Genomic DNA, 23,881 nt, shown 5'->3' on the forward strand with positions numbered 1-23,881 from the left:
GGGCCAGTGTGGGCTCCAACAAATCTCTGAAGGGCCAGAGGCTCATTGGAGACTGGGGGCTCCCTGAGGGCCGCATTGAGAGGCCTTGAGGGCCGCAAGTGGCCCCATGGCCAGGGTTTGGGCACCCCTGTTCTTATGCTACAAATAGTCCATTTCAGCTCTCCCTGTCGTTAACTTGGAATAGGCAGATATTTCAAAAGAGCCTAAGAATCAACAAAGATCCACATTAGTGGTTATATGTAATTAATATAGTTAATGATTCCCCCCCCCCAATACTGTACTGTACTGTACAAGAACACATAGTGTGCTGTGCTGATGCTCCAGCCATTGGATTCTCTGGTCCACCCCTTAAGAGAAAGGCATCGTGATGTCCCCAACACTCTAAAAATGACTTTTTGTGGAATTAATTGCAATCAAGGATCCATCAAGGTTGCACAGATAAAGCTAAAGCCACTTCCCTTTTGAGCCCAAGCCTGTGCCTGTCTACTCAGAAGTAAGTGCCACTATAGCCAAAGGAGCTTACTCCTAGGTAAGTGAGGCTGGGATTGCTGCCTCTGGCGAAGGTCGAGGGTGCGCCCAGCAGCAGGGGCTGCTCCAGGTGTGCTGCCAGCCAGGTGCCCTGCCCTGCCCTGCGCTGCTGCCACTCCAGCTTTTAGTCACTGGCACCATCGCCCCTCATTGGCCCTGCAGCAGCAAAAGCACCAGTGTCGACAGAGGGAGGGGACAGGGCCGGGGAGGGCCAGCTGTGAACACCTCCCCTTCTGGGAGGGCGAGGCGAGCTCTTCCGCTTTCAAGCTCGGCTGATCTCCCTGCCCGGATCTTTGGCTGGATCGGTCTGTCGAAGAGGGACAGAGAAGCTACATCCAGCAAGGGACGCGCACCAACTTTATAGTTAAGTGCACCTAAAGTAGCCCAGAGCGGGAGGGGGCAGGAGGAGATGCTCTTGGGAAGCAAGAGAAGAAGGGCATCTAGCCCCCTTCTCCTTCTGACTCCAGATCCTGGTCTGTGGAACTCCTTGCCACAGGATGTAGTGATGGCATATGACTATCCTCTCCTGTACTTGGTGTCTGGCAAATATATTAATTCACCTGCCCCCCTCATGCCCCCTTTTGCATCCTCTTGTTTAGCAACCTTGTCCCTTCCACCCATTAGTTCTCAACTATCCAACTCACTAACCTAAATGAGTGGCTACAGGAAAGCAGAGGGTCCCTTGTGTACCAAAAGCCTGATTTTGCTACGGTGATTTTAGGTCAAAGAGTTGTTTTTTCGTCCAGACCTACCTCATTGGCACTCCTCTTGTCCTATATGAGATATGGTCAGAGAAATCCATAAGCAGCATTGCAAATAACTTTGTTTTGGCTGTAATATAGACTTTGGGCTATATATAGACGTTGGCCTATTATAGTAAGCCCCACTGGATACAATGAGAGTAAATATGCATCATCTGAATAAATATGCATAAGTCTGCCAGCCATTTGCTGTATCAAAAATAATGGTTTTCCATGTTAACAATTTTGTGGACAAATAAGGCTGCAATCTACCCCACACTTACTCCTGGGAGTAACCACATTGAAAACTGCATAGAAAACAATAGCACTTACTCCTGAGCAAGTCAAAAGTATTGTAAAAGAATTTTATCTGATCTGAGAGGTTTTTTTTAATTATTTTTTTTAATTATTTGCTCTGGGTCTCAAATACACTAGGTATGTGACTGGTAATTGTCCCTGAACTACTCACCTCTCAGAGGAGTGGGAGACCTCATAGCACAGCTACAAATAGATCTGAGGCTGCAATAAGAGGGGAGCCTGACTCCTGTTGGAGCGGGACCCAGTTCATAACAAGAGTGGAAAAATGTGCCTATGTGAATATGGAGGATCTGCTTGTCTCCCAAGTTTTTAATCTTTGTCAGATGACAAGAGGTAGATGTCCTTGGGGCATTTGGTGGGCCACTGTGAGATACAGGAAGCTGGACTCGATGGGCCTATGGCCTGATCCAGTGCGGCTGTTCTAAGATATATTTTGTGGCACATCAGGGAGCTGCTCTTAATAGTGGGGAGAAGAGCAGGAGAGTCACTGGAGATGTTGCTTCCATGAGCTTGGTGGCTGACAAACACAAGCTCCAAACTAGGGGGTTTTAGAAATTTAATTCTGTAAGTCTCTACATTTAAAATTTGGCAGATCAGTATAGAATCATAAAAATCAAAACAATCAATCAAATGAGTGAAAACAGTACAATATTATGTCCACTTCCCAGAGTGGGCACAAGTTTCAGAGGCAGCATTAACTAGATTTTAGCTTCCTCTTGAGGTGAGATCACTGGAGACTTGGAATGTCTTCATAATGGTTTCCCATGTTTATTTTTCAGCCTCCCTCTGAGGAGCTCTGAGGAGCAAATATGTATCCTATGCAAAGCTATCCTTTGTGCAGGGCAACTTGTGTGGAAGCCCTGGGTCCTGTACTTTCATAAGAACATAAGAAGAGCCCTGCTGGATCAGGCCCAAGGCCCATCTGGTCCACCACAGCAACCCACTAGATGCCTCAGGGAGCACACACAAGACCACAAGATACTTGCATCTTGCTGCCACCTCCCTGCATCTAGCATTCTATTTATACTCATCCAGGAAAGACACCAGATTGCAATCATAACAAATATATGGCCATAATGTGGGGCCTACACTGGTTGAGCTACCCCAGGCTTCCACCCTGCCTTCTCTTCTAGGGACAGCTTTGCTCCTGCTTTTCTATCCTCACAGCTGCCTTGCTTTGTGAACATAGTTGTTGAAAAGCAGGATATAAACATTCTTGTTAGTAAGAATAGGAAGTTTCGCTGCTAAGATCAGCAACAAAGCTCCCATCTTGCCCTGCTAAATGGGCTAACAGTTGCCATTTACAGTTGTCTCCTCTATGTTATGAGGCAGCAGCAGCCCCTTAGCTGCCTTCAGGCTAGAGAACAAAGCCTTCTGAAGGCCTTTGGTTTCAGGGAAAGCGGGTTATTGAAATGGCTGAAAGAGTGTCCCTGGGCTCTTAGCAGTTCCACAAATGGGGCACCATCTTGGAGAAATCACAGAGCTTTGGCAATGGAGAGATTGTGAAATAGTTTTTCCCCAAGAGGCATTTCTTTCTTCTCTGTTACCCATTAAGAACATAAGAAGAGCCCTGCTGGATCAGGCCAAAGGCCCATCTAGTCCAGCTTCCTGTATCTCACAGTGGCCCTCCAAATGCTCCAGGGAACACACAAGACAACAAGACACAACCTGCGTCCTGGTGCCCTCCCCAGCATCTGGCAATCAGAGGCAGCCTGCCTCTAAAACCAAGAGCTTGCACATACCTACTATGACTTGTAACCCATAATGAACTTCTCCTCCAGAAATTTGTCCAATCCCCTCTTAAAGGCATCCAGGCAAGATGCCATCACTACTTCTTGTGGCAAAGAGTTCCACAAACTAATTACACGCTGGGTAAAGAAATCTTTTCTTCTGTCTGTCCTAACTCTCCCAATACTCAACTTTTGTGGATGTCCCCTGGTTCTGGTGTTATGTGAGAGGGAAAAGAGCGTCTCCATTCACTCTGTCTATCCCCTGCATGATTTTGTATGTGTCAATCATGTCGTCATCCCCCCCCCCCCAGGTGCCTCTTTTCTAGACTGAAAATTCACATCCTGTTGTCCTGTTTCAGGTCTTGCAAGCTACTCTTCTAAGAAAGCTGCAGGTAATCCACCTGTCATGGCATCAGCCTCAGTGGAAGAGGAAATTCAGTGCCCCATCTGCATAGAGTACCTGAAAGACCCAGTGACTCTGGACTGTGGCCATAACTTCTGCAGGGGCTGCATCACCATCTACTGTGAGAAATGGGAAGATCTGGGGGACTTGGAGTGTCCCAACTGCAAAGCCAGAATCAAGAAAGGGAATTTCCGGCGAAACTGGCAACTGGCAAATTTAGTAGAAAAAATCAAACTTCTACCACTTAATCCAGGAAAAGAGGATTTATGTGTGATACATAAGGAAAAACTCCACCTCTTCTGCAAAGAGGATAAGAAATTAGTGTGTCTGTTTTGTGAGCGATCCCCAGAACATCAATCACATACTGTCCTTCTCTTGGAAGAGGCTGCTGAGGAATATAAGGTAAGATCATTTGAGTCTTTATAATTGAATCTAATGTTCTGTGGAGTGTGAATTTCCTCAAGGTATGTCCAGTTCCCTCCTGGGCTGATGCTAGTTATTCTCTAGCCCAGGGGTGCCCAAACCCCGGCCCTGGGGCCACTTGTGGCCCTTGAGGTCTCTCAATGCGGCCCTCAGGGAGCCCCCAGTCTTCAATGAGCCTCTGGCCCTCCGGAGATTTGTTGGAGCCCGCTCTGGCCCAACACAACTGATCTCAGCAACTGAGGCAACTATTTGACCTCTCGCATGAGCTGTGGGGTGAGGGCTACCTCCACTGCTTGCTGTTTCACGTCTGTGATGCAGTAGCGGCAGCAAAGGAAACGCCAGCCTTGCTTTGTGCAAGATCTTTTATATGTCTTGAGCTATTGCAAGAGCTTCATTTATTCATATAACTTCATCTTTAATATATTCATTTATGTAAATGTATTTAAATTTATTCAAATTTTAAATGTAAATCAATTCTTTTTCCCCCCGGCCCCCGACACATTGTCAGAGAGCTGATGTGGCCCTCCTGCCAAAAACTTTGGACACCCCTGCTCTAGCCTAAGCAAGCTAGCCCACTCTCGATGATTTTTCTGATGCCAAAACCTTTGGTTAAATAGATCAAACTTTTCCCAATTTGCAATCAAGTGCAAGTGTGTGTGTGAGTGTATGTTTAGAAGCAGTTCACCTGGTGTTGGATGTGAAAGCAAGGGAAGTCCAAAGGGTAGCCCTCTCCTTCCCCATCTTGGGAAGTGATAAAGGCAGGCTTTGCTGAGTCTCATGAGCCCATTCAGGGCCCAGTCCTATTCATCTTTCCAGCACTGATGCAGCGATAAAGCATGCACTGCATCCAATGATTTAGGGGCAGTCATGAAGACCTCCTCAAGAAAAGGCAGCCATTGTCAGCCTTTTCCATCTCATGGCACACTGACAAGGCACTAAAATTGTCAAGACACAATTGTCCTTCAGAATGCCAGATGCAAGGGAGGGCACCAGGATGAGGTCTCTTGTTATCTGGTGTCCTCCCTGGGGCATTTGGTGGGCCGCTGTGAGATACAGGAAGCTGGACTAGATGGGCCTGTGGCCTGATCCAGTGGGGCTGTTCTTATGTTCTTATGTCCTTTATTGGACAATTGACAAGGCAGTCTGCAATGCTGGTGGGGGGCTCACATCCCCCAATGTCCCTAATAATAAAAGCCTCTCTCCCAAATTTCAATGGCCAACCTGCAGACCATCTGCGGCACACCAATGTGCGACAGCACACTGGTTAAAAATAGCTAAGGTAAGGGAACGTTTGTTCCCTTACCTAAGGGTTGCATTGAGGCTGCATTGGCGCTGGAAAGTTGGATAGGATGCCTGAGGGCCCAATCCTAACATACTTCAGCATTGGCGCTGGGTGTCACCAACATACCATAAGGTACACCCATGACACTCTGAGAGAAGTCAGGTTCACAGCCAAGGTCTGTAGAATCTTAGAGATATAAAACTAAATTATTTTGTCATTCTTTGCCTTGGTTATAGGCCTTTTCTTACTGCCACTTAAATATTTTCTTCTGTTGTCCCTTAGTTTTTTACTCATATTTACAGGAATCACATGGTAACATATATATTTACATACTTGTCGTCTTAACTTTTGAAAGAAATAGATTTTTACACTGTTCTTTAAATAAGATATGACAGGATAAAATTATAGTTTAAAAATTCAAAATATCAACAGTCTAAACAAACACCACTGTCTTTTAAGAATTCAGAAGAAAATTAAAATCCTTACTGTTCTCTGTTCACACTGCAGTGTGGTGTGGGGTGTCAACAACACAACAACAGTGTGTGTTTGAGAAGACTAGATTACCCTAATGTGGGTGGATTCCCCAGATACCTGGAAGATTCTCCTTCCATAGGGAGAATTTGGAGAGGAACCTTACTTTCCTTTTTCTTACAGTTTCAATTCCCTAGATACCTGGAGCTTCTGAAAAAGAAGAGAGAAGACATTCGATCAAATAAAGAAACCATAGAAAAGGAAGGCCAAGACCTGCTTGTAAGTGTCACTATTATCTGAACAACTAATGAACAACTACTACAAAACCATATCTGTAAAAGGTGATAGTAAATGCAACAGAGTCCAAATGGCTGGCTCTTCATGAAAGGCCATTCTAAAGGTGGGCTTTGGTCAGCATTTTCCTGCTTGAGGTCGATGTAATATCTTCCAAAAGGTCAAAGTGCACTTCCTAATAGGGCTGGTCTTCACATGAGCCTTGGTGGGTTCTTGAGTTCATGGCATCACATTAGGGGAGCAGCCTGTGATGTAACAAGGGGAATTAGGGGGCAAGGAAAAAAATAGAGCCTGAATCGGTAGGAGGAACTTTGTGGATGTGGGAGGGGCAGGACTGGAGCTATGATTCCAATTTAAGAAGGACAAGAACCAAGATCAGCTGCGTCTGGGCTCTAATAGTATGAATGTTCAACGCCCGAACACTCTGAGTCTCAAATGACTACAAATGACAACATCAACATTTTTTGTGCCCAGGGCATATGCCCCACTCTAGTTCCCTGTGAGCATCGCAGCTGTCTGTTTCCTGAAAGTGGTGGTGGCAGCAGTGTGGTGATGAAGCTGCTGCTGGCTATGTCTCCGTTTTTTCCCTCCTGACTGCCTACCTGCTGCTGCAAAACACAGAGAGGGAGGAATTGAGGGAAGGAGTGGCTGTGGGTCGCCAATCTCTACTCCCCTCTGCACTCTCTCCCTTACCTCCTCACCCTTCTCTGCTTTTTGGAGTGGGGAAGGAACCAGGAGGAGGAAATGGAGGAAAAGGGCAACAGTGGTGTCAGGAAAAGAGAGGAGAAGGAGAAGGCAAGTGGTTGGCAGGGGGATTGATAGTGGAAATGGAAAAGGTGCAAATGAGAGCGACTAAGATGATTACGGGGCTGGGGCACCTTCCTTACGAGGACAGGTTACAGCGTTTGGGCCTCTTCAGCCTAGAAAAGAAACGCCTGAGGGGGGACATGATTGAGACATACAAAATTATGCAGGGGGTGGACAGAGTGATGCTCTTTACACTCTCACATAACACCAGAACCAGGGGACATCCACTAAAATTGAGTGTTGGGAGAGTTAGAACAGACAAGAGAAAATATTTCTTTACACAGCGTGTGGTTGGTCTGTGGAACTCCTTGCCACAGGATGTGGTGATGGCATCTGGCCTGGACGCCTTTAAAAAGAGATTGGACAAGTTTCTGGAGGAAAAATCCATTACGGGGTACAAGCCATGATGTGTATGTGCAACCTCCTGATTTTAGAAATGAGCTATGTCAGAAGGCCAGATGCAAGGGAGGGCACCAGGATGAGGTCTCTTGTTATCTGGTGTGCTCCCTGGGGCATTTGGTGGGCCGCTGTGAGATACAGGAAGCTGGGCTAGATGGGCCTATGGCCTGATCCAGTGGGGCTGTTCTTATGTTCTTATGATATTTGTAGGGATGGCAGCAGGGGGAAAAATGTATGTGCATGATTGTGCATTTTAGGAGAGGCAGTGCCTGACCACATGGGCATCTAAGGGGGTTAGGCCACTCCTGCTTCCTTCTTTCCTTTCTCATATCTTATCTGAAAACTGAATCTCTCTGTTCTTGATACTGGTCTCCTTGTCTCCTCTTTTCATCTATCTGTTGCAGCAACAAACCAAAGCAGAGAGGGAAAAGACACTAGCTCTGTTCAGTCAACTACATGCGTTTCTGGAAGTACAAAAAAAGCTTCTCCTGGCCCAGATGGAAGAAGTGGAGGAAGAGATTTCAACAAGAAGAGATGAGCACATAGACAAGCTCTCAAAGGAACTTGTCTCCCTTGAAAGTATCATCCAACAAATGGAAGAGAAGCTTCAGCAGCCAGCAAGGGAGCTTCTGCAGGTGAGATGGTGGCAGAAATAGCCTATGTTCCCCTCCAGGGGAAGGAAACTAACTGAAGGGACTCAGCTTTTGGTGCTGATTAAAAGGTCTGTCTATGTTCAGGAACGACCAAGAGGAATAAGGAAGTGTGTTCATTTTACTGTGGCCTGGAGATTCCCATGTTGATGGAATCATGATAACTTTTTAGCGATTGATTTCCCTTCTAAGACCTGTTGCCCTTCTAAGACCTGTTCTAAGACCCCAAACTGCGGTAAAAAAGAGGTACACTTTCTCACCCCCCTTTTGTCTGGGTTTACTGAAGATACAGTACTGGGGTTTCAGCTTGGAACTAAGTGACTAGAGGCACAATCCAGGGAGTGAATTGAGCAAGGGAGTCCCAACTCCCTCACCTCCACACTTGCCCTGGGTGGTGCCCTAACAGAAGACCATGAGTGAAGTAGGATCTGGGCTCTGAACATAAAAACTGGACAAGTAATTTGTCAAAATATTAGAGTTTATTGAAATACAAAAAGAGAAAGGGGAAATGGTAAAAACAGATGAAGAGAGGCACTAGTCATTAGCAAAACAGAAAAACAAAACAGAAACAAAAAAACACCAGATATTGACAAAATCAAAACAATAAACGCCCAACACAATGAACTCGCCACAGCCCTGTCTAGAAAGGGGGAGCTGGAGAGGCAGACAGCTGTGGACAGAATGCCTTTGTTTGGAGCTGGAACCAACATGCCTATCTAGCTCCTTCTAAGGCAGTGTTTCTCAAACTGTGGGTCGGGACCCACTAGGTAGGCCAAATTCAGGTGGGTCCCCATTCATGTCAATATTTTATTTTTAATATTCTAGACTTGATGCTACCGTGGTTTGTGACTGCATTTGGGGAAATGCTGCAAACCTGTACTTTTAACAGGCTGCTATGTATATGGTTTTAACAATGATACTAAATGGGACTTACTCCTGGGTAAGTGTGGGTAGGATTGCAGCCTAGGATTGTGTCAAATTTTCTTGCTTGACAATGTCACTTCTGGTCATGACATCACTTCCGGTGGGTCCCGACAGATTCTCATTCTAAAAAGTGGGTCCCAGTGCTAAATGTGTGGGAACCACTGTTCTAAAGTGTTCCCTGACACCAGCCCGTGCTGTTCCAGTTGGCTCAGCCAAAGATTGGAAATCCCAGGTTAAGTAGACCATTCTGAGTGGCATTTTGGTATCTCAATTTGCCTGCTTTTTCATTATCTGGTGAAGATTTTCTCCTTGCTTTGTGATGACATGCTGCTCCCCCAAACTCTTGAGTGGTGTGTGCTAAACCCTCCCGCTAGACACATTAAGGAGTTAAGGGTCATCACCCTCCAGAAATTCTCCAGGCACTTCACGGTGTGGTCTGGGCAGGCCCTGAGTTCCTTCTTTCTGTCTTTCCCTTCTAGGATATTGGAGACACCTTGCAGAGGTAAGTGGATCCCACTCATTTCATGCTGCATGTTGCTGGGAATAGCAGGTGATGGCTATGGCCTTCCAGGCTCCTGAGCAGAACATGTGCATCTCCATACTCTCCAGCATTTCACAGTTTAAAACACACTGATCCACACACCAGGTTTCCCTTCCAGAGCATTGTCTCCTTTCCCCTACTATTAACACTGAGGCTGCACTGTATTCACAGGAGAGTCAGTGACCCACGAATGCATTTTGAGGAAGCAGAGGGACATTCACCAACCCTCAGAAGATCTGAAAGCAACAATATGTCTCATTCTTTTATGAGCCTCTCCAAGTCCCGTGAAAGAATGGAGAGATCATCCTCAACCTTCTCCAGGCCTAGGAAGATAACTGGGGATCTCCCTGGTCTCACTCTGAGCATTGGAGAATATCACTCCTTTCTCAGCTCAGTGTGTCAAGGACAAACCCCTTTGCCTCCTACCCAGCTAGATGCAAAAAGAGGAGAGGCACAGAAGGTGCACTTCATGGGCAAATGTCATGGAATTTCTCTTTCTCTGTGTACCAAACCAACAATGTAGCATGGCAGTAGCAGAGAAGAGAAAGGAAGTCTGGGATTTCTCTTTGATAGCCTTGTCCTGTTCAGATCACTTCTGGGTTTAGATTAAAGAACTGCAAGGTTTAGGGGTGGAATCTGAGGGGTGCCTGAGAGTCTTCAAGGTTAGCATTGCAGGCACTACTTTCAAAACCTTCATTTCTTTGTGGGATGCAGAGGTGAGTTGGGTGCTAGACAGGAGTACTCCCAAGAAACATTTCCTACCGAATTGATCCCATTTGGATCCATGCTTTACCCGAGAGCAGGGCGAGATGCAGCAACTGAGAAAGACAGCTAGCAAATGATATTCTATGCAAATTCTAAGCAAATTCTATGCTTTGGATCATTAGGAAGGGTATTGAGAACAAAACGGCTAGTATTATAATGCCGTTGTACAAATTGATGGTAAGGCCACACCTGGAGTATTGTGTCCAGTTCTGGTCGCCGCATCTCAAAAAAGACATAGTGGAAATGAAAAAGGTGCAAAAGAGAGCGACTAAGATTATTACTGGGCTGGGGCACCTTCCTTATGAGGAAAGGCTACGGCGTTTGGGCCTCTTCAGCCTAGAAAAGAGACGCCTGAGGGGGGACATGATTGAGACATACAAAATTATGCAGGGGATGGACAGCGTGGATAGGGAGATGCTCTTTACACTCTCACATAATACCAGAACCAGGGGACATCCACTAAAATTGAGTGTTGGGCGGGTTAGGATAAACAAAAGAAAATATTTCTTTACTCAGCGTGTGGTTGGTCTGTGGAACTCCTTGCCACAGGATGTGGTGCTGGCGTCTAGCCTAGATGCCTTTAAAAGGGGATTGGACAAGTTTCTGGAGGAAAAATCCATTACGGGGTACAAGCCATGATGTGTATGCGCAACCTCCTGATTTTAGAAATGGGTTATGTCAGAATGCCAGATGCAAGGGAGGGCACCAGGATGAGGTCTCTTGTTATGTGGTGTGCTCCCTGGGGCATTTGGTGGGCCGCTGTGAGATACAGGAAGCTGGACTAGGTGGGCCTATGGCCTGATCCAGTGGGGCTGTTCTTATGTTCTTATGATAGAAAACTTGGGAAATTGCATGTTAAAGCAAATGTGTCATTGGGGTTTTAAAAAAATCAAAATAGTGTGCCTTTTTTGTGAGTAAATCATATTAGGCTCAATGGGGCTTACCTCAGAGTCACCATAGATCACATGCTGCCTGGGCTGGATCAGAGTCTTCCACCTGATACAGCCAGGTTCCCTGCATCTCTCTCTCTCTCTCTGTGTGTGTGTCTTTCTGCTGAAGCAAGTGTTTGGCCTTTTCTCTAATAGAGCCTAGGTCATAGTTTAAGTATTCTGGTCTTTGTTTCCCCTGTATAGCCCTGCTTCTTTCCACCTTCTTCATTCTGATCTTTTGCTGCATTCAAATTCTGGAGTGGGTGGATGGTGGAAAAAGATGGTTTCTCTTCATCAGGTGTGAGATGAGAAAGGAATTTGAGAATCCCAAGGCTTTTCCTCTGGAGCTGAAGTGGAGGTTCTGGGATGTCTGCGATCTAAGCCCCTTTCTGGATGGTGTCACAAAGCAATTCAAAGGTAACGAAGAATGGCTGCAAACATGTTATTTTGAACTGCTTTTGATGATTCTTGCTCTGTCTGACCAGCCCTATATATGTATATTTTTAATTATTTAAATTATTTATTTAAATAATAAATATTTAATGGGGTTTATTTAAAACACCTCATAGTGTTTGTGATAAGGGTAATTAATGAAAAATGCCCTGGATTCTCCAAGATAGGAGCCAGTATGTGCTTCATCTTTGAGTGAATCCCTGCCCATGAATTTCATGGGATGAATTGGAGTTGTAGTATTTTGAGAGAGGAACAAAAATGTCTCTCTAATGACTTCTTCTAGACCATATCGAACATGACTCTCTCCCTCCAGTATCTCTCTTCTAAATAGGCACAAATGCTTCAGCCTTCCCTTGTAAGAACTGAATGCTCCAACCCCTTTGGCATAAATGGAATTTGATCCACAAAATGTAGTAATGAACTCCAACACAGATGCCTTTCAGTAGGGACTAGACATATTCATGGATTGAGAGTCTATGAATTGTTGTGGTGGCTCTATGAACCATGACTGCAGCATACCTCTTGGGAAATAGCAGGAATGGGCTATTGTCTTTCTGTTCATCTGTGGATTTTTCAGGAGTATCTGGCTGGTTGTTGCAGCAAAGAGGATACTGGGTTAGTTGAACCTTTGGTCTGATCCAGCAGGGCTCTGCCATTCTTAAGAAGACACAGAGCAGTTTATGTAGGCTGCCATCTGTAGATTCACATCCATGAAACCACCAGCAGCCTCCAAAACATCTCCAAGTCCTCAGCTATGCAAGTGTGAATGATTTATGTGTAATAAAACTAGAGTTGTGGCTAAATTTTTGTACAAGATTTGCTTCAGCTTCTCAATTATTTCCTTGGAAAAAGAGACTAGAATGTTGTGAACTCATCGTTCAGTTCTGAGATTTGTTATAGACACAGTAGAGTGGTACATAATATCTATTCTTTTGCTCCTGCAGACACTGTGGTATCTGGACGTCACATGCAGAAAGGTAAATTTTAGGGCTCAATTAAGGCCACAAATCAGGTCAACTTGATGACTTAGTTTAAACAGTGGTTCCCATACTAGTGGGTCGTGACGTACCAGGGGAACTGGAAGCAGGACATTCCCCCTTAAGGGCCCTGTAGGAGGCCAGTGCTTCTCCCAGGTAAGTAAGAAAGCCCTTTGGAAGTAGCAGCACTGTGATCCCTGCGGCGTTGTCACTGCCCCCCTCCCCACCCATGCAAACACTTACCTGGTTCCCAACTCCCTTACCTGGAGTTTGGAACAACTGGTTTATAGAATACTAATCCTGTCCTTGGAGGGCTCAACTCTGCCTTGCAAAAGTCCAAAGGTTTTTCTAGAGTCAGATCAGCTTCTCTCTGCAATCTCTCTTGCCCTGGAGAATTTTGGATTCCACCTACTATTCGATCCCTTATCAGTAAGTCTTTACACATTCCAAAATTATAGCTTATTAGAATTATAGCTTACAGCCTAAGCCTTACATACCTACTCAGAAGTAAGACTCATTATAGTCAATGGGGCTTACTCCTAGATAAGTGTGGCTAGAATCGCAGCCTTAAATTACTCTTCAGTGCCTTCCTGTATTGTTTGATCTTGGGTAAAGAAGTAATGTTCAGGTTACATCTTTCCACAATTTCACTCTTTTGTGGGCTACACTGGGCCTCATAAGAAGCCATTATTGCAGAAGGTGTGCTGTGTTTGGGGAATATCTAAAGAAAGTATTACCGTATTTCTCTCCCCCTTTCTCCAATCAAGTAAAAATAATTTTTTATCTTCTGAGCTTCCTTTATGTCTGTCATTACAATGTCCACATGGAAACTGAATACCTTTTTCCAACTCCTCCATGGCTGGGCAAGATTAGGTTTGTCTTTTCCAACACATTATTTGCAGAATGTAAACTCATTCTGTCTGTTTATTTTAATATGAAGTATGTATCCTGCTTTTCCTATCTCTGTTGGGCAACTCAAAGCAGTTCAGGATTCTGTCTCTTCTGACACCATGTTTCAAGTAGCAATGCTGGCTTCAAGTACAGAGCCTCAGAAGGTTTAAAACCAACTTAATGACTGTTCAAGATCAACTTGTATAGGGGACTTCAGTTCAGACCACTAACTCTGCATTAACAGACAAAATAGAGAATGTGTGTCCTGATCTAGTCTCAAAGGAATCTGGTATAAACCAACCCCCTTTATTGACTATTTTCACATTGCTACATACATAACCAGGTGGCTGTTTTTCGCTAACCAGAATAGTGGCACCCAAATTGTACTGGGAAGTCTGGCCAAATCACACGTGTGTGTCAGTGGAGTGTGAATCCAATTCCCTCCTGCTTCTGTTCACCCAGTTTTCTTAAACAAAAGAGCACAATAAGTGTTTTGTTGCCTTTAAGTTGTCTTGAAGGACAGGAAAAGTAGGATATAGCTATTTGAAATCAATGAGTAAAATAAGAGTCATTGTGATGAAGGTGTGTTGTTTGACAGCCCTCTTTCTGCTTTTGTTGAGATTCCAGGCAAGTTCCCTGTTCAAATGCAGGGACAGTCTGGAAGGAAAAGAGGAGCACCTCATGCCTGAAAACAGCACATGGAAGTCTCACGGATTGGGAGGGGATGAATTTTCAATTATGTATCTCTTGGCTAAAGAAGTTGCTCAGTCTCCCACTGACTCTGTTCATTTTTTCTTTCCGCATCCACAGCAAATGTAACTCTGGATCCAGACACAGCTAATCCATATCTCATCCTGTCTGAGGATTGTAAAAGTGTGAAATGGGGGGAAAGTGCACAAAATGTACAGGACAATCTGAAGAGATTTGATGTAGGTTCTGTTGTGCTGGGACGTGAGGGATTTACAGCAGGCAGACATTTCTGGGAGGTCATGGTGGGAACAGAGGAAATATGGACTGTGGGGGTGGCTAGACAGTCTGTGAAGAGAAAGGGCCTTTTTTACTCAACTCCTGCAGAGGGGGTATGGACTGTTGGGCTGTGGGGAGGTGAGTACAAGGCCTCCATCCCCCCAGACTGCCCTCCTCTGTCTCTGAGTGGGAAGCTCAAGAAGGTTCGAGTAACTCTGGACTGTGCTGGAAGACAGGTGGCCTTTTTTGATGCAGATACAGCAGATCTGCTCTACATGTGCTCAGAAACCTCATTCTTCAAAGAGACCCTTCTTCCTTTCTTTTATGTCCACGGAAAAGCCCACCTCCGACTCAGTCACTGAGGCAGTCATATGATCTCCTTCTCAGGTCCTCATGGTTTTACTCTCTAGACCTGAATGATTCATAATGAGAAAAAACATTTAGCAGTCAAGAACCACCTTTACTACAAAAGAGCACAATAAGACTACAGTCTTCTGTTCACTGCCATCAAAAAGAGTGTAAATGGATCCTTCTGTACCCCAGTATGCCGCCTTCCCACTGCAGCTTATTACTGGAAGAAACTGTAATGCATAACAGCCATAAATCTTACACATGATATATTCTACTCAGAGGTTGATAAATGGGCCGTCTCATTAGCCACAAGGCCTCCTCCAGTTTCCACCATTACTGTTTTCAATCTCTCTTTTTCTATCCCTGTGAAGATGCAAAATAAACAAAGCTTTATTCATTTATTGTTGCTGTTCAGGGACACTGTTGTGACATTTTTAGCAAAATATCCATTTTCTAAATTTTTTGCCCACAGTTGCTGCTAAATGCTATGGCCAGAAGAGGGACAGGGTCCTCTTTCTCTGAGGATATGACTTCAGTATGGTTACATTTATTGGCTCCTGTTCCCCCCCTTTTTTTAGCCCAAATCCAAGTTCTGATTATTGTCTTTTTTGAAAGAAAAATACCTTTTTATAGAGTTTCAAATCTGCTTCATACATGGCGGAAGCGGGGTTGTGTTGTTACAGATGCTTGACAGTGCTACGACGGGCAAATCTAGTTATCTGTCCTAAGGCTTCTAAGTTTTTGTACGTAAATATTGGTGATATATGCTGACATATGATTTCTATATTGTTGCCTGCATGGAGTATGTGTTTGGACAAGGCCAAATTGTAGCTGGACCAAAACATGAAGTGCTTCTTGCTTCCTGTTGTTGCTTGCACAGCTTTTTTTTTTTTCTCCAGTTCGTCCATGCATGTTTATTTCCACATTATCCAGCACTTACTGAGTCAGAGTTGTACACATGAACGATTTCCATGGAAGAGAACTAACTACTTGTGAAATATTGTGAATGTTCTTCTTTATTGTATTTCAGCTATGACGGCCCATGCACACATGCAGTTTTGATGCTGCAGTCATTTGGGCCTAGCGCACTTGTCCCTGTAACTGCCGTGATTATTTTAACTCTCATAACAGATGCAAACCAACATGACCTCTTTCATCATGAAGCATCTGGCAGTTTTTGTCTACAGCTTGAGGATCATCCTCTCCACTTGAGAGGCACCTGCTTGGCAATATTCCACCCCTCCCCCAATTATTCCTTGCAACACCTTCAAAGCCTGCAGTTTGGGAACCTTGGTTCAGGGGAGTGATATTGTCCCCAAGTCCCTTTTCCTTCTGCTTGTATTTGTGCCTGATTTGGAAATCATTGTCATTGACACGTAAGTACACTTTGTGAGGTTGTAACTTCTGTGATACCCACACACTGTCCTATCACTGGGATGGAATTACTGCTTTTACTTTCTCTCCATGTAAAGAAAAGTGCCAGACTGGATATTCCATAATTCCCTTGCATGGGGTGTAGGACTATGAAAAATGCTGTCTTTGTGAAGGACATTTTGTCAATACTTATGTGCAGGAAGATATAGAGTCACAACCCCAGTGTTGTCCATATTGTGTCTGCTTCTTTCAAGCAGCCCAAGGTAGAAACGCACCTGGAAGTTTCACTGCAGAAAAGGGAGAGAGTTCACATGTGCTCCTTGTTGTAGAGCAGGGGTGCCCAAACCCCGACCCATTTGCGGCTCTCGGGGACTCCCAGTCTGGCCTGTGAGGAAACCCAGTCTCCAAAGAGCCTCTGCCCCCCTGGAGACTTGCTGGAGCCTGCGCTGGCCCAACATAACTGCTCTCAGCATAAGGGCTACTGTTTGACCTCTTGTGTGAGCTGTGGAATGAGGGCTTCCTCCACTCTTGCTGTTTCACATCTGTGATGTAGCAGCGGCAGCCAAGGAAAGGCCAGCCTTGCTTTGTGCAAGGTCTTTTATAGGCCTTGTGCTATTGCAAGATCTTCTTTCTTTCATATAAGTTCCATCTCTAATATATTCATTTAGGCAGGCACGGGCTGCAGCAAGTCTCTGAAGAGCTAGAGGCTCACTGGGGGCTCCTTGCAGGCTGGATTGGGAGTCCCCGAGGGCCACAAGTGGCCCCCGGGTCGGGGTTTGGGCACCCCTGCTATAGAGAACTGATGAAATCTTCTAGCTTAGGGGTGTCAAACAAGGCCTGTGGGCCAAATGCTGCCCTTGGAAGCAATTTATCCAGCCCCTGTTAAAATTGGGCTCTCCCAGCTTGATAATTGGGTTCTCTCATATCTTGAAAAGATTATCAAGATTGGCACATTTTCTCTTCTGTCATTTGCAGCTAATGAGTTTCTATGTGAGAACAAAGTGCTTATTTCTGGCCATCATCTGCTTGAAGTTGTCTCGTTCTGCTTAATGATGTCACTTCCAGCCCTCAGCAAGGACCACGAATGCTAACTTCAGCCCTCTGTATGAAACGAGATTGACATCCCTATTCTAGCTGTTCATTTGCATATATGGGAAGCATGTCTTCATCTGGAAGCTGGGCCAGGTGTTCAGAGAGAAGGTTCTGGTGTCCTGCCCTTAGATGGTCGTGAAGGCGGTTCGGCATGGTGTTTGAACTGCCATAACAGTCACTGCACTTTTTTGGAGGTGAAACTTCACTCACTTGTTTAACCCTTGAAAACCTGTTTTATGCCCTTGACGGAAGTTTATTATAATATGTTAGGATTCTGTAACAGTATTCAAACACATAGTAGCTGATGTCCATGCTATACTGCTATTGTGTATTTCTCTCCAATGCCAGTGTTACCTCATATCATTTTCTCCCTGTATACAATCTCCCAACCTGCTACCAGAGAAAAAGAGGGCCACAGCCTCTTCAGATGTAACTGAAATGAACACATCATTTTGTGGGGAGATGAATTCCTGTCCAGTCACAAGGGAGAGGGGGAAACCATATCAAGTATCTAAAAACAGGTGCCATTCTGAAGAATCAAGGTAATGGGAACACATTGTGCGAGGGGAATGAATGGGGGACGCTGCCGCAGTGACCCAGCAGAGTGCTTGATTCCCAGGATTCCATAGGTGCTGCGATGAGCAGGAGAGGGACAGAGAAACAAGAAAGATGAGCAGGAAGGAGAACGGGTGGTTGGCAGAGGCAAGGCTTCAGTGCTGTTGCTATGCAGGAGGGGGACAGGAAGCTGGTGGGGAGGGCTTCTGGCAGGTACTGGAGTCCCAGCAGAGAAGGGATGTTACTCCCTGCTGCTCAGTGACTGATGACTCAGAGGCAAGTGAGGAGAGCAGGACCCCTGGTCTTCCAGGTGCATTGTTGGTCTTGCAAGTACACCAGCTTGCCAAGCAGGTTCCGGGCCTGATCACCAGGCTCCCAGCCTAAAAGCAGAGAGCTAGGAGGAGCAAAATCTGAGTGTCTGGGTGATATTAAAACTGCAACACTGAATAAATTTGTTTTGTGCCGTATAGTTTGTGTTGTCATGGTCCAGAGCCCTGGTGGTCCAAGCCCTGGGGATTTTGTCCCCCCCTGACCTGGTGAAGGCCTAGTGAAGAGCCCTTTTCTGACTTAAATTCCAACTTGCTTCTCCCCTCTGCTTCTTCAGCTTTCCATCTGCTTCGGATAACCCATCTCTGCATCTGCCCTGCAGGCAGATGAACCATGAAATAAAAAATCCCTGGCCACAGACTCCCCTGTCCTATTGAGGAATCAGGTTCAAATCATTCTCCACCGACACCACTGTCAAGAAGAATGTTCAGTCTTCCAACAATCAGAAGAGTGTGAATGCTTCATTCAGAAGAAAGGGTTCTACCAGATGCTTCAATCAATGTTTTGTGTGTTTTTTTGGTGGGGGCATTCAGAAGTGTTTCCCCCTCATTTTCCTCTATTAGTGAATAAAAATTAAAAAGAAGAAAAATTTGTAGTATAAGTAAAACACAGAAATATTACAAAATATATTTATATGCAATCTATGCATATATTTCTAAGAAAGACTTCCAAATGTCCAAAAATATATCCATACATAGTTGCTGTCTGTAGGCCGTACATTTGATGTTGATGAAGGGCCCTCCAGAAGGGAGGTAACAGAGAATACAGAAGGTAATAAAACAGAAGAGAGATATTGTATGTTTCACAATGCCTTTTATTAGCTAGCAAAGTTGGAGCACAAATTAGTCTGTGGAACTCCTTGCCGCAGGAAGTGGTAATGGCATCTCGCCTAGATGCCTTAAAAGAGGGGATTGGGCAAATTTCTGGAGGGAAAGTCACATGTTACAAGTCATGTGCAAGCTCCTGGTTTTAGAGGTAGGCTACCTCAGAAAGCCTGATGCAGGGGAGGGCACAAGGATAAAGGTTGTGTCTTGTTGTCTTGTGTGCTCCCTGAAGCATTTGGTGGGCCTCTGTGAGATGCAGGAAGCTGGACTAGATGGGCCTATGGCCTGATCCAGCAGGGCTGTTCTTATGTTACAAATAGTCCATTTCAGCTCTCCCTGCAGTTAACTCCCATGAAACAGGTATAATTCAAAAGAGCCTAAGGGCACAATCCTAACCAGGTCTACTCAGAAGTAAGTTCTATTTTCTTCAATTGGGCTTACTCTCAGAAAAGTGTGGTTAGGATTGCAGCCTAAGAATCAACAAAGCTCCACGTTAGTGCTTATATGCAATTAATATAGCTAATGACCCCCCCCCCAATACTGTACTGTACTGTACAAGAACACATAGTGTGCTGTGCTGATGCTCCAGCCATTGGATTCTTTGGTGCACCACTTAGAGAAAGGCACTGCGATGTCCCCAAAACTCTAAAAATGACTTTTTGTGGAAGTCACTGCAATCAAAGATCCACCAGTGTTGCAGTGTTAAAGCTAAAGCCACTTTCCCTGGAGCCCTATCCTATGCCTGTCTACTCAGAAGTAAGTGCCATGATAGCCAATGGAGCTTACTCCAGGGTAAGTGAGGTTGGGACTGCAGCCATTGGTGAAGATCGAGCGCGCAAGGATCGAGGGTGCGCCCAGCAACAGGCGCCGTTCCAGGTGTGCTGCCAGCGACGTGCCCTGCCCTGCCCTGCTGCCACTCCAGCTTTTAGTCTCTGGCATCATCGCCCCTCATTGGTCCTGCAGCAGCAAAAGCGCCCGTGTCGACAGAGGGAGGGGACAGGGCTGGGGAGGGCCAACACCTCCCCTTCTGGGAGGGCGAGATCTCCCGCTTTCAGCCGATTGTAGGGCACCCTGCCCGGATCTTTGGCTGCTCTCTGGCTGGATCAGTCTGCAGAAGAGGGACAGAGAAACCACATCCAGCAAGGGACGCGCACCAGCTTTATAGTTAAGTGCACCTAAAGTAGCCCAGAGCGGGAGGGGGCAGGAGGAGATGCTCTTGGGAAGCAAGAGGAGAAGGACATCTGGTCCCCCCTCCCCTTCCGACTCCAGACCCTTCTGACCCTAGTCTGTGGAACCCCTTGCCACAGGATGTGGTGATGGCATCTGGTCTGGATACCTTTAAAAGGGAAATGGACAACTTTCTAGAGGGAAAAGTCCACCACAAGATACAAGCCGTTGTTGTGTATGTGCAATCGTCTGATTTTAGAAGTGGGTTACCTCAGAATGCCAGATGCAGGGGATGGCACCAAGATGCAGGTCTCTTGTTGTCTTGTGTGCTCTCTGAGGCATCTGGTGGGCCACTGTGAGATACAGGAAGCTGGTCTAGATGGACCTATGGCCTGATCCAGCAGGGCTGTTAACATAAGAACATAAGAACAGCCCCACTGGATCAGGCCCTAGGCCCATCTAGTCCAGCTTCCTGTATCTCACAGCGGCCCACCAAATGCCCCAGGGAGCACACCAGGATAACAAGAGACCTCATCCTGGTGCCCTCCCTTGCATCTGGCATTCTGACATAGCCCATTTCTAAAATCAGGAGGTTGCGCATACACATCATGGCTTGTACCCCATAATGGATCTTATGTTCTTATGTTCTGTGCTCATTCCAGATGTTTACAAGAAGGCATGGATGTGACTGTCCTCTCCTGTACTTGGTGCCTGGCAGGGATATGAATCTCCCTCCCCCCCCCCTCCATGTCCCCTTCTACACCCTCTGTTTAGCAGCCTTGTCCCCTTCACCCAGTAGTATTCAACCTGGGCCTCTGCCAGGAATTTTAGCAGGGGGTAAAAAGTTTCTTTTGGGCTTCTTTCCAAAGGGGGAGGCGAAGGGGTGAAACAGTGTGGGGGAGAGTGGTTTCAAGGGTTGGCCGAAGAGGGGTGGGGAGGGGGCAAAATAGGGCAGAGGAAGGGTGGCAACAGCCAGAAAAGTCTTTTGAGCCCAGGTTTACTGGGCTTCCCATGGCGGAGTCCAGTGAACATAAGAACAGCCCCACTGGATCAGGCCATAGCCCCCTCTAGTCCAGCTTCCTGTATCTCACAGCGGCCCACCAAAAGCCCCAGGGAGCACACCAGATATTATTATTATTATTATTATTATTATTATTATTATTATTATTATTATTATTATTAACAACAGTATTTATATACCGCTTTTCAACTAAAAGTTCACATAGCAGTTTACAGAGAAAAATCAAATAACTAAATGGCTCCCTGTCCCAAAAGAGCTCACAATCTAAAAAGATGCCAGGGAAGAGACCTGCATCCTGGTGCCCTCCCTTGCATCTGACATAGCCCATTTCTAAAATCAGGAGGTTGCACATACACATCATGGCTTGTACCCGTAATGGATTTTTCCTCCAGAAACTTGTCCAATCCCCTTTTAAAGGCGTCTAGGCTAGACGCCAGCACCACATCCTGTGGCATGGAGTTCCACAGACCGACCACACGCTGAGTAAAGAAATATTTTCTTTTGTCTGTCCTAACCCGCCCAACACTCAATTTTAGTGGATGTCCCCTGGTTCTGTTATTATGTGAGAGTGTAAAGAGCATCTCCCTATCCACTCTGTCCATCCCCTGCATAATTTTGTATGTCTCAATCATGTCCCCCCTCAAGCGTCTCTTTTCTAGGCTGAAGAGGCCCAAACGCCGTAGCCTTTCCTCATAAGGAAGGTGCCCCAGCCCCGTAATCATCTTAGTCGCTCTCTTTTGCACCTTTTCCATTTCCACTATGTCTTTTTTGAGATGTGGCAACCAGAACTGGGCACAATACTCCAGGTGTGGCCTTAGCATCGATTTGTACAACGGCATTTTAATATTAGCCGTTTTGTTCTCAATACCTTTCCTAATGATCCCAAGCACAGAATTGGCCTTCTTCACTGCCGCCGCACATTGCGTCGACACTTTCATCGACCTGTCCACCACCACCCCAAGATCTCTCTCCTGATCTGTCACAGACAGCTCTTCTTTGACTCGAGCCCCCCTTTTGACCCTGGGCTGAGGTACAAATTACCTCCTCCCCCCCATGAGCCCTGCATGGAAGTGACTATCCTCTCCTGTACTTGGTGTCTGGCAGAGATATTAACTCACCTGCTCCTCCCCCTTATGTCCCCTTCTGCATCTTGTTTAGCAGTCTTGTTCCTTCCATTAGTACTCAACTATCAAACTTACTAACCTAAATGGATACAGGAAAGCAAGGGGTCCCTTGTGTACCAAAAGTATGCTTTTGCTAAGGTGATTTTAGGTCAAAGAGTTGTTTTTTAGTCCAGGCCCACCTCATTGGTACTCCTCTCGCCCTATAAGAGAAATGGTCAGAGAAATCCATAAGCAGTATTGCAGATAACGTTTTTGGGCTGTAAGATAGTCCTTGGCCTGTAAAATGGCACCCTGATGTTACAATGCAATGTACATGATCTGGATTAAGCCCCACTGGATACAACGAGAGTAAATATGCATCATCTGAATAAATATGCAGATGCATCTGCCAGCCATTTGCTGTATCAAAAATACTGGTTTTCCATATTAACATTTTTGTTGGCAAATGTGGGCCCGATCCTATCCAACTTTTCAGCATCATTGCAGCCGCAATGTAGCCGCGAGGTAAGGTAACAAATGTTTCCATACCTTGAGGAGGCCTTTGTGTCTGCCTCCCCACCACAGGATGCAGTGCATGCCCCATTGGTACGGCTGTGCTGGCACTAGAAAATAGGATAGGATTGGGCCCTAAGGCTGCAATCCTCCCCACACTTACTCCTGGAAGTAAACCACATTGAAAGCTGCATTGAAAACAACAACAACAACTAGGTATTTATATACCGCCTTTCTGGTCATCGGATTACTCCTCTGACTTTATTCAAGGCGGTTTACATAGGCAGGCATTTCTAAATCCCTCAAGGGGATTCTTACAATCATAGAGGTTCTCTTTTTCAAGAACCAACAACATTTCAGAATGGATCTTCCTGGTTTGGTCTCACTTCTGGCCTCCAGTTCTCCCACACAGGCTGACAAGCAGCTCCATCTCTCACTCCTGAACAAGTCCTTAAAAAGTATTGTAAAATAATTTTGTCTGATCTAGTTGTTGTTTTTTTTAATTATCTGCTCTGGGTCTCAAATATACTAGGTATGTGACTGGTATTGCCCCTGAACTACTCACCTCTCAGATAAGAGGCTGCGATAATTCTATACGGCTCTACATTTAAAATTTAGAAAAACAGCGTAGGATCATAAAAATCAAAATGATCAATCAAATGAATGAAAACATTACAATATTGTTATGTGTGCTTCTCAGAGTGGGCACACGTTTCAGAGACAACATTGATTAGATCAGTGATTTTCAACCTTTTTCATCTCATGGCACACACCATCGGTTTTATGACCATTGACAAGGCACACCACACTGACAGCAGGGGCTCACATCTTCCAGTGACCCTACTAACAAATGGTCCTCCCTCAAACTCCCGCGGCTCACCTGCAGACCATCTGCGGCACACCAGTGTCCCACAGCACAGTAGTTGAAAATGGCTGGAATAGATTTTGGCTTCTTCTTGAGTTGAGATCACTGGAGACTTAGGATGACTTTGTAATGGCACCATCTTGGAGAAATCACAGAGCTTTGGCAAAGGAGAGATTGTGAAATAGTTTTTCCCCAAGA

General features: G+C 45.5%; 1 protein-coding gene across 1 annotated transcript; it reads left to right on the forward strand.

Annotated features, from left to right (window-relative positions):
• Positions 1 to 805: 805 nt before the first annotated feature.
• On the forward strand, positions 806 to 16,025 carry LOC136642168 (tripartite motif-containing protein 10-like). Its single transcript, XM_066618446.1, has 8 exons — positions 806 to 891; positions 3,676 to 4,121; positions 6,079 to 6,174; positions 7,800 to 8,030; positions 9,449 to 9,471; positions 11,503 to 11,621; positions 12,602 to 12,634; positions 14,336 to 16,025. Exons 2-8 carry the CDS (start codon positions 3,723 to 3,725, stop codon positions 14,851 to 14,853), a joined length of 1,419 nt encoding a protein of 472 aa, XP_066474543.1. The 5' UTR covers positions 806 to 891; positions 3,676 to 3,722; the 3' UTR covers positions 14,854 to 16,025.
• Positions 16,026 to 23,881: the final 7,856 nt, after the last annotated feature.

Source organism: Tiliqua scincoides, chromosome 2 (genome assembly GCF_035046505.1).
Source record: "Tiliqua scincoides isolate rTilSci1 chromosome 2, rTilSci1.hap2, whole genome shotgun sequence".
Taxonomy (NCBI): Eukaryota; Metazoa; Chordata; class Lepidosauria; order Squamata; family Scincidae; genus Tiliqua; species Tiliqua scincoides.